The sequence below is a fragment of the Myripristis murdjan genome, chromosome 23 (genome assembly GCF_902150065.1).
Source record: "Myripristis murdjan chromosome 23, fMyrMur1.1, whole genome shotgun sequence".
Taxonomy (NCBI): domain Eukaryota; kingdom Metazoa; phylum Chordata; class Actinopteri; order Holocentriformes; family Holocentridae; genus Myripristis; species Myripristis murdjan.
This window is the reverse complement of record NC_044002.1, coordinates 25763878-25774899: the sequence shown is the minus strand read 5'-3', so window position 1 is coordinate 25774899 and position 11022 is coordinate 25763878. Positions and strand designations below refer to the sequence as shown.

General features: G+C 49.2%; 1 protein-coding gene across 1 annotated transcript in view; it reads left to right on the top strand.

Annotated features, from left to right (window-relative positions):
- The window catches only part of camk1da (calcium/calmodulin-dependent protein kinase 1Da), a 67653-nt gene extending 59825 nt beyond the window's left edge, over positions 1–7828 (top strand). Inside the window, exons 7-11 of the mRNA XM_030046169.1 lie at positions 2741–2853; positions 5236–5314; positions 5503–5590; positions 6252–6528; positions 7584–7828. Coding sequence (XP_029902029.1) covers positions 2741–2853; positions 5236–5314; positions 5503–5590; positions 6252–6528; positions 7584–7708 — 682 coding nt within the window. The 3' untranslated portion in view covers positions 7709–7828. The remainder of the gene's footprint in view (positions 1–2740; positions 2854–5235; positions 5315–5502; positions 5591–6251; positions 6529–7583) is intronic.
- Positions 7829–11022: the final 3194 nt, after the last annotated feature.

Genomic DNA, 11022 nt, shown 5'->3' with positions numbered 1-11022 from the left:
AGAAGGTTCACAGGTGTGTCCGTCTGCAGGCTCACAGGTGTGTCAGTCTGCAGGTTCACAGGTGTGTCCGTCAGAAGGTTCACAGGTGTGTCCGTCTGCAGGCTCACAGGTGTGTCCGTCTGCAGGCTCACAGGTGTGTCAGTCTGCAGGTTCACAGGTGTGTCCGTCAGGAGGTTCACAGGTGTGTCCGTCTGCAGGTTCACAGGTGTGTCCGTCAGAAGGTTCACAGGTGTGTCCGTCTGCAGGTTCACAGTAAATCATCCTCTGGTGATCACAGGCCGGAGCGAGGGATTCAGAATCAGACGGGAGGAAGAAAAAAAAAAACATGAAGGCGTTCCTCAGGTGATAAAAAGGCAGATCAGTGAGGCTGCTAATGTGTGTTTTGTCTCGGTTTCAGTTCATGAGTTCAGTTCAGGGTCAAAGGTTAGACTGAAAGGAGTCAGCGAGAGTGTGTGTGTGTGTGTGTGTGTGTGTGTGTGTGTGAGTGTGTGTGTGTGTGACGGCTCAGTCTCTAACCAAACGTGAAGGCACAGAAACAAAAGGGAAGCCTCTCTTCACGCTCCTCCTGGTGTGTGTGTGTGTGTGTGTGTGTGTGTGTGTGTGGGTGTGTGTTTTTCCCGCCGTGTGTATCGATGGAGAAAGGCATTTTAATGAGTTTTTATGATAATCTCTGCTAATGCATTCTGGGAAAGTCACAGTTTGGTGCATCTGCAGGCGGATAATTAGGTGCAAATGAGTTTTTGGGAACGTTGCTGTGCGGCCGCGAGCTGTAAGCCGAGCTGGGACGGGACCGGGGCTGAGCCAGGACGGGATGGGGGCCGGGGGCCGGGCCGGGACAGGGGCCGGGACGGGGGCTGAGCCGGGACGGGACGGGACGGGACGGGACGGGACGGGGGCCGGGGGCCGAGCCAGGACAGGACGGGGGCCGGGGCGGGGGCCGGGCCGGGACGGGACGGGACGGGACGGGGGCCGGGGCGGGACGGGACGGGGAACGGGGGCCGAGCCAGGACGGGACGGGGGTCGGGGCGGGGGCCGGGACGGGACGGGATGGGGGCCGGGGCGGGACGGGACGGGGAACGGGGGCCGAGCCAGGACGGGACGGGGGTCGGGGCGGCTGCGAGCTGTGAGCCGAGCCGGGACGGGACCGGGGCTGACCCAGGATGGGACGGGGGCCGGGGGCCGGGCCGGGACAGGGGCCGGGACGGGGGCTGAGCCAGGACGGGACGGGACGGGACGGGACGGGACGGGGGCCGGGGGCCGAGCCAGGACGGGACGGGGGCCGGGGCGGGGGCCGGGCCGGGGGCCGGGGCGGGACGGGACGGGGAACGGGGGCCGAGCCAGGACGGGACGGGGGTCGGGGCGGCTGCGAGCTGTGAGCCGAGCCGGGACGGGACCGGGGCTGAGCCAGGACGGGACGGGGGCCGGGGGCCGGGCCGGGACAGGGGCCGGGACGGGGGCTGAGCCAGGACGGGACGGGACGGGACGGGACGGGACGGGACGGGACGGGGGATGGGATGGGACGGGACGGGCCGGGGGCCGAGCCAGGACGGGATGGGGGCCGGGTCGCTCGCCCCGCAGAGCCTCGCTCTCTGCTCTCTGCTAATCTGACTCAGTTTGATGAACACCGGCTGTGTTGCGCTCATAATCTCATCCCAACCTGATTAATCTCATACTGTCATATTTACATGCACACAGTGACGAGACGGCTGCCAGCAAGTCAGAAAGGCAATAATCTGAGGAGGCCCAATAATCTGAGGAAGCCCAATAATCTGAGGAGGCCCAATAATCTGAGGAAGCCCTATAATCTGAGGAAGCCCAATAATCTGAGGAAGACTTAGACTTAGACTTTCTTTATTGTCATTGCACAAAAAAACACAGCAGTGAGATTTTGGCAACGAAATGTCGTTGCTTGGCTTCGGGATTACAGCAGAGATGGAATTATGGGGCAATGTTCCCGTCCGTTCACCACTGAAGTCACTTTGGCTGTTCACATACATCCTCCAGCCCAAAGGACACGTGTGTGTGTGTGTGTGTGTGTCTGTGTGTGTGTGTGTGTGTGTGTGTTTTCTTTCCACGTCCACGTCTCATTGAGCTCGCTGCTCTTCATCGCTGAGGAACTTCCTGCTGAGCCTCGTCTTCATCACAGTGCAGCAGAGACAAACCTGCTGCATGAACACATGAGTGCGTGAACACATGACTGCATGAACACATGACTGCATGAACACATGACTGTGTGAACACATGACTGTGAACACATGACTGCGTGAACACATGACTGTGTGAACACATGACTGTGAACACATGACTGCGTGAACACATGACTGTGAACACATGACTGTGTGAACACATGACTGTGAACACATGACTGCGTGAACACATGAGTGCAGTGAATGACTGGATGAGTCCTCTGTGTCTCTGCAGGCTGTGTGGCTCTCCTCCGTTCTACAACTATACATAAATGACTGGATAATGAATGAGTGGATGAATAAATACATGAATGAATGACTGGATGACTCCTGTTTCTCTGCAGGCCTGGTGGTTATCTACTGTTGTCTGAATAAATGACTGGATGGATGAATGAATGAATGACCTACTCCTCTGTGTCTCTGCAGGCTGTGTGGTTATCTTTCTTTCTGCAGCTCTAAATAAATGAGTGGATGAGTGAATGATTAGATGAATAAATGACTGGATGGATGACTGGATGAATGGATGACAGGATGAGTCCTCTGTGTCTCTGCAGGCTGTGTGGTTATCCTCCATTCTACGATGAAAACGACTCCAAGCTGTTCGAGCAGATTCTGAAAGCCGACTACGAGTTCGACGCTCCGTACTGGGACGACATCTCCGACTCCGGTGAGCCTTCATCACCCTCATCATCATCATCCTCATCATCCTCACCCTCACCCTCACCCTCACCCTCATCATCATCCTCATCATCCTCACCCTCACCCTCATCATCATCAACCTCATCCTCATCATCATCATCCTCACCCTCATCATCATCATCAGTCTTATCCTCACCCTCATCATTTTCATCCTCTTCTTTATCGTCATCTTTCTTCTTCTGCTCCTCTTCATCACCCTCCTCCTCCTCCTCCTCCTCCTCTGTCCACCACGTGTCTCATATGGATGGCAGCTCTCCACTACTGCTGATGTCATCCGCCTGGAATGTGTGTGTGCGTGTGTATGTGCGTGTGTGTGTGTGTGTGTGTGTGTGTGTGTGTGTGTGCAGTCACCTCTCACCACCGCAGCTTTCCACAAATCACCGCACAGCCTTCATCATTCATTCATCATGAGGCATCTGTTTACTGGAAACCAGTCTGATGCAGCAGTCTGGCATCCTGCACCCAGGCCAGTGTGTGTGTGTGTGTGTGTGTGTGTGTGTGTGTGTGTGTGTGTGTGAAACCTTATATTTCCAGTAGGTCTAGTGCAGGGATTCCAGGAATGAAACCCGTCAGAGCTTCAGATAGAAACACATGAAAACCATCAGAGTCTGACGGTGAAGCGGCTCCGGGTCTGAGCCGTAAGCCCCGCCCCTGAGCCGTAAGCCCCGCCCCTTCTGCAACATGAACGAAGTGGATCTGGGCCAGAAATCAAAACCATTTGATCATATCTTCTTGAGGCTTCAGTGTCCACGGCCCACAGCTTCTTAAAGGAACACCACATTTATCAAATCCCAGTTTTAGGGCTATGGGTAGCATTGTCTGTTAGCTTAGCATAAAGACTTGGAGTCTATGGGAGTCGTTAGCCTGTCTCCAAAAGTAAACCTTACAGGAGCTGTGAGGCTGAACTGAACTGAGCCAGTGGACGTCCAGAGGTGGAAACAGTGTCCAACATCTGGCCTCAGTCTGGGGACGTTGGGAAAGAGGGGATTCTGCCCAAAAACATTGGAGCACTCCTTTAATTGGTGGAACTACTTTTTCTCTGTATCACTACGCCACAGTGCGATCTGGAGGAGGAGTTTCTGGGGGTGTGTTCAAAAAACAATAACTCTCATCCCACATCTGAGACACCTGAGGTCTGTTTGAGGCGATTTCAAAGACGCATCACAAGTTTTTTGTAGGTTTCAGTTTGTTATGAACTTGTGCGCAGATTTAAAAACAAACTTTATTACGTTCAGGAGCTTTTTCTAAATGTTATTTATTTTATTATTTATTCAGAATCTTGAGAATCACAGCTCTGAAGCAAATCACAAAAGGGTGGAAAACAACTAAAAACCCACATCTAACAAAATGGAAAATTATGTTCAACTTATGGAAAAAATAACTCACAAAATAAGGAATATGGAAGATGTGTTTGAGAAAAGGTGGGTGTTAGACGACCGTAAATTATAACTACGTCAACAAAAGGAATATATGTGCATATATGAACTGAAGGTATAAAATGTCTGCAGTATCCAATTAATCCATCATGCTTTTGTTTTGTTTTTTTCCTAAATTTATTTATTTACTTATTTATTTTTTGTAGATTTCGAGTAAATTTGGTTGTTTTTTGTCTTGTACTTTTCTTCTTTGTGTTTCTTTATTTAAAAAAAAATGTTTTTGACATGAAAGGCAATTGTGGGAGCAGTCAAGCTGCAGATATGTCAACAATAATTGAAAAATAAAGTATAAAAAAACAAACAAAACAAACAAAAAAACAAAGTAGTTCCTCGGAGCGAGCAGGCGGGCTGGAGAACAGCATGGACACTGAAGCCCAAACACACATGTGCTGCTGTTCGTCCTTTAAAACGTTTTGTCAGTGTGAAACGCCACCAGAGGAGGAAGAACCACAACCAGAACTTCAAATTAAAGGATCAGGCTTGCCTTTATTTTGAAAAAAAAACAACAAAAAACTTTCCAACCCTCGAGTTCATCAAACTGAAACCACCACCTGGTCAGGCTGGAAATCAGGCTGTTTCTCTCCGTTTTCTGAAGAGTTGACACCTCTGAGGTACGAGAACTCGTAGCGTTTGTTTCGCCCTCCGAGCTGCACCGGGTGGGTGGAGCCAGCTGTCAGTCACAGAGAAACATCCAAACTCCACTTTGAAATACTTCTGACTCTCTCAGACTGATGCCGTTCCAACTGGATTAAATCAATTTGACCTTGATGTTGTGTGCATACATGTGTGTGTGCGTGTGTGTGTGTGTGTGTGTGCGTGTGTGTGTGTGTGTGTGGGTGTGTGTGTGGGTGCGTGTGTCTGACATTACTGATGCCTTCTGTCCTTTTTGATGTTTTTTTTTTTTTGTTCCTCAGCCAAGGATTTCATCAGCAGTCTGATGGAGAAAGATCCAGCAAAGCGTTACACCTGCGAACAGGCCCTCAGACACCCCTGGTGAGACACACACACACACACACACACACACACACACACACACACACAGAGCTGCATGGATGAAAACAGTTAATGCATGGTAAGAAGGGATGTTAACCTTAGATTTATGGTGTGCATGTGTGTGTGTGTGCGTGTGTGTGTGTGTGTGTGTGTGTGTGTGTGTGTGTGTGTGTGTGTGTGTGTGTCAGGATTGCCGGCGACACAGCTCTCTGCAAGAACATCCACGAGTCAGTGAGCCGGCAGATCAGGAAGAACTTCGCCAAGAGCAAATGGAGGGTAAAGTTTGTTTCTGCTGCTGAGGCGCTGCTGTCCAACAGCAAAGATCCTCTCTGCTGGAAGAGGAGTCACTCTGTAGGCCGATACAAGACCCCTCCACCTCACGCTGGGGTCTCGATTGCCCTGTTGGGGATTATTTTACAACAACGACCGGCTGGCTGTAGATTATCTGCTTATTGCACGGATACTTATAAAAGAAAGCACTATTCTTCTTATTATAATATTCTATATATTATATTTTAATATAAAAAAAAACTGTCCAACTCCAAGCAGTTAGATGGCTGGAGGCATTAATAGCAATTTCAACTGATTCTCATCTCAGGGCGGCAAATACCAAACACCGATGACACTCACCGGGCTTTCTTCATTTGAGTGTCAGAGGTTAGGTTTAGCCAATAAAACCTCTTGGTTAAGGTTACCACGGTTACTGAAAATGGCAGCAACATGGACATGTTTTTTTTTTTTTTTTTTTTTTAACTTCACTTTTATAATTTAAACATTTAAATGTTGTGTAATTTAAATGTGACTTTACTTACGCTGGTATTTGTGGTACTGAGAACAAAACGCAGAGTGAGAGCTCCTTGCTTTTCCCCCCGTTTTCTTTCTCTGATTTTCTTTCTTGTATTTATTCTCCTTCTCTCTTCCCTTGTTCTTTCCCCAGCAAGCGTTCAATGCGACCGCCGTGGTGCGGCACATGCGGCGGCTGCAGCTCGGCAGCAGCATGGGCAGCAGCATGGACGCCGCCAACCCGCCGGCCAGGATGAGCCCGGCCTCCAAACCGGCCCAGACGGCGGCCCAGGGCCAGAGCTTGACCAGCAGCCAGAGCCCGGCGGGCCCGGAGCAGAACAGCAGCCAGGCGGCTCCGAGCCAAAACGCCAACGCGGCCGCCAGCAAGACGCCCTCCATAGACGGCAGCAACGCAACTCCACGCAAGGAATGTGAGTTCAGGCCAACGGCGTCGCTCCGGTTAGCTCGCCAGAACAAAATATGTGAGACCCTCAGGAATCACAAGATTAAGGACACAGATCAATACGATATTGATATTTAAGGGCCAATACCTAATACCAGTTATTAGAATATCAAAGAATACCAATAACCAGTAATCAGGGCTGATAGTCATTTGCAATAAATTGGAAAATTGCAGTGTCAAAATGTACAGTATTAGAAATACTATTACAAACCTTGATTTTTAATTTAATTAACATCTTTGCATTTGTGAAGAAATTTGCAAAGACAAAATTACCAGAAAATCAGTCAATAAGAATCAGAGAAAAGTACTAAAAATGCTCCTTTTTAATTGCAAGATACAACTATAGTATTGATAAAATGATATGTTTTAAGAGGAGATCACTGATGCTGGATTGACATCAGACTTCCTGTGTTTAAATGTGAAAGGTGTCTGACAAACATTGAAATAAAACTGTTTTTTTCTTTCTACAAAAACATGTAAATTGAAATTACAAAACAGATTATTGCAACGAGCTGAGGTGATGATTCCTCTATCCCTGTGCAAGACGGGTAGCTTCACTGTGTGAGCGACTGATATAAACAAGTGTTATGAAAATTACAGGTGGTTTTATACAGGATGAGCATAACGTAGCCCATTGGTTTTCATGTGAAGGCTTTGATGGGAATATACATAATTTCTGGTATGCATTTCGAGAGACCAGGTGTCACATTGATGCCTCCTCATTTGCATAAAGTTGAGGTCCAGGCTACCTTATGCAAATTACAGGTGTCTGGTGCGACTAGCCGCCTCGGGAAACTCCTGAGAAACTTTTAAACGAACCATCATCGATCTTATTTCAAAAATACTCAAAAGCCCCGCAAACACTTTAGGAGAGAGCAGCTGTCAATCATCAGGAGTGGCCACACCCATCGAGCGTCTAAATCAGGGCAGACACGCCCCATGACCTCTCGTAAACCCGTCAGTGTTCCCTGCTGATGCGTTTCAGTTCCTGACAGGAGCTAACCTCTGACTCTTCCCTCCCAGGTGTCACCGCCCCGGCCACGCCCTGCAGTCTGGCCTCCGCAGCCGCCTCGCCCGCGACGGGGGCGGAGCTCAGCAGGCCACACCCCTCGGCGGTGCCCGCCCCGGTGCTGACGGGGACCAAGTGACGCCAGGTCCCGCGGGGAACCAGCTGGGAGGCCACGGCGCTGTGAGCGAAGCGGGGGAGCAGACGGAGGACGACAGAAGAGGAAGAGGATTCCTTCCTCCTCGTCCTTCCTTCCCGCTCGTCGCCGCACTTCCTCTTGGACGCCACCCAGCCGGCTCCCCGCCCTGCCGAGCGGGAGCAGAGGACTACACACCCACCCACACCCCAAACCCACCGAGTCAAGCCACACGACGCCATACTGTCCGCCCGCCGCCCGTCCGCCCGCCGGGACGCCATGTTGGCCCCCGCAGCCGCCGCAGCACGGCCACTGACTTTCCCGAGGACGCTTTAAGGCCAGCTGTGATTGGTCGCCATTGAACGATGTTGAGCGCCGTGAGCGTGAGCAACATATCGTTTGGCGGTGAACGGCGGGGCGGGGCGGGGCGGGGCGGGGCAGGCGGTGTCATCGCTGTTATTCAATGTCAATCGACATCAACTTCCTTCTTGAATCTGGTCTTTCCTGCGCTGCTTTATTTAGCTTTACTCCCCACTTTTTCTTGACAGCTGGAAACTGGATTGTTTTATTTGTTCTTGTTACTATTATAATTTTAAAGGTGCAGTGTGTAGCTTTTAAAAAAATACAAACATTTTGTCAAATTATTTGTGATACCTCGTTATATTTAATGTAAAGTTAGTCAGCCTTTATTTCCCAGCAGTATTATTAGTACTCGTGCTTTCTCCACATTAAGACTACATTTCCCATCAGCCCCTTTCCTTCCTGTCCCTCCTCCCCCTCCCGGAAGGGGATAACCACACTTTTTCCAGTGGCCTCTCCCTCCTTCCGAAAGCTTTAGCTCCATTTCCCCTGGAAGAACAGCGCCCTCTTCCTGTTTTGTACCGTAAAGCAGTCGAGCACATTTAACTGGAAGGTCCTGTTTGCTTTCTGTAATTTAATTAACGAAAGCCTCATCGTTATTACGTCAAAACGCTACACACGGCACCTTTAATTGCACCTTTAATACCTTTTTACGTGTCCTTACGGAGCTTTGTTTGTTTGTTTGTGCTTTAAGAAGTGCTTTAAAAGAACCATACGACTGTTTGAGATGTGGTCACGCGAGAAAGCGCTTTATTATCTATTTTGCACAGGGAAGTTCAGATGCGTTCAGACACCGGTTAGACTCCTGGTTTTATCACACAAGAGAGTATATAGATTGTAAACTGTTTTCAAAAAAAAAAAAAAATTGCCAGAGCGGGAGTCAGAGCATTGCACGTGTTATCTGAAACATCCCGATGCATTTTATTATTTTCTTACTTTATAAGACTTTTATAACAATCACCCTTTAAGGGACAGACTTACAGGTTACTACGAAGCATGCAGCAGGTGTAGGGTAGGTTAAAGGACGGAGGTATGAACTGAAAAACTCTCTCCAATCCAGAGATACAAGACCATTTGGAGCAGTGGCGCATCGCAGTTTTTAGAGAAAGGTGGAGCGTGCCTGTCGGAAAAACTGTCGCTCTGATCGTTGAACCGCCCGCTGCGGTGGTTTTCCTCGCGGCGCTCGTCCCGTGTGGAGAAGCTGTCGCCTGCCTGCCGCGCTTCCTTCCCCCTCTCTTACTGAAGCCATGACCTTCACCTCGTGAGCCATCGCCGCCGCCGCATCGCCGAGCTGCAGCCCAGTCCAGAAGCGCTCAGGGAAAACTGCAGCTGCGCCGCGTGCTGGTGAAGAAAAAAAAAAAAAAAAAACGCTTTCCTGGTTTCTTCACTTTGCTGTAGACGTTTCAGTTTCAGGCGTTTGGGGGGGGGCATCACTGGTAACGTCGGACCAGGGCTCCAGAACCGCCTCGTGTTTTTGTTCGTATTTGGAGACGCTTCTGACGCCGAGCCGTTCCTCGCTGTCCGGAGCGGCTCGGTGTTCCGGTGGGTTCGGGTTCAGGTTGTAGATTTTGTTTCGAGGTGGCACCCAGCGGGTTCGTAGTACACGGTGCTCACTCACACATATCAGACTGTCGAGCTAGATGCAAACCTGCCGATCCCTTTATTGTGATTTGTAGCCAAAGACTGGGGGCGTAGGCGGTACGTAGAAAAATTTGGTTGACGATCGCAGAATTATATTAGTCCGATAGGAAGCTACAAAGAGACACGCTGTTCAAGAACGGGCTGAACTCAAATCTAAGGGCTGAACTCCAACTGCTAACGAAACTCATTTGAGCTCCTCCTGGTCCATGGCCACTTATTTTTATTGTTTCTTCCCGTTTCCTTCCTCTAATCCATTCAGATCTCATAAGAATGGCATCTGCAAGTATTTATTGGTGTTCATCTGTTTGGCACAACAGCTCGCTCAGATAGGGAAAAGTAAAAATCACAGGAATGCATATTAAATTGGCTTTTGACTTCCGTGAACTTGGTGTATTCGTCATATTCAGTCAGCGGCCGTTATGCTCTTCATCAAATTCTGTAAAGCTGCGAGTACAAGGTGCTGGATGCTGCATTAACTTTTAGCTTAGCTGTGTTGCATCTAGTGCATTCGACTCGTACTTTTAGTAAACCTACAAAAAGGTGTTTCAAACGGTTCAGCGCTAAACTTAGCTGTTGCCCTAGCTTAACAATGGTTAACAGAGGACCACATAGGCTGTTGGTTCTAGGAACGTTCATTGAAAGTTCCTGTGTAACGTTCCTGGGTGTAAAAACGGAAAGTTCTTCTGACGTAAAGCGGACGTTCCAGGGCGTTGTTGGAGGGTCACCCAAAATTCTCCCAACAGGGAACCACCGGGGAGCGTTACACAATGAACCCCCCCAAAAAATATGACTTGATCGGGTTATTGGAGTGCTTTGGGAACGTTTTGGGAATGTCCTGGGAATGTGATGAATGAAGGGGAGTTTCATCTTGCCACTTTCGCCAAGAGCATGCTCAGGAGGGAATCTGTTGGGTTTCTTTGTTTGTTTTTTCTGCTGTAATCTGTAGAGTGTGGTCTTTACCTGCTCTACCCGTAAAGCGTCATGAGATAACCTTTGTTGTGATTTGACACTATATAAATAAAGATTGATTGATTGATGTTAGCTGATATTTGCCTTCAGAAATTGAAAAAGTCCCACCCTGAGTGTGACCTAAGAGCATAATGGCCACCGTGTGAATTCAGTAAATTGTCTCGTGTGTTTTAAACGCAGCCTCACGTCACCTAAAAAAAAACACAACGAGGGGTCGCAAATGTCGACTCTGTCAGTATTTGTTCTTGCATCCGATATAAGCTGCAGGGAAAACAAAACAAAACAGAAAAACATACGTAAGAAGTGCAAGTCGACTCGCCAACGTTAACTGTACGACTTCAGTCAGTATC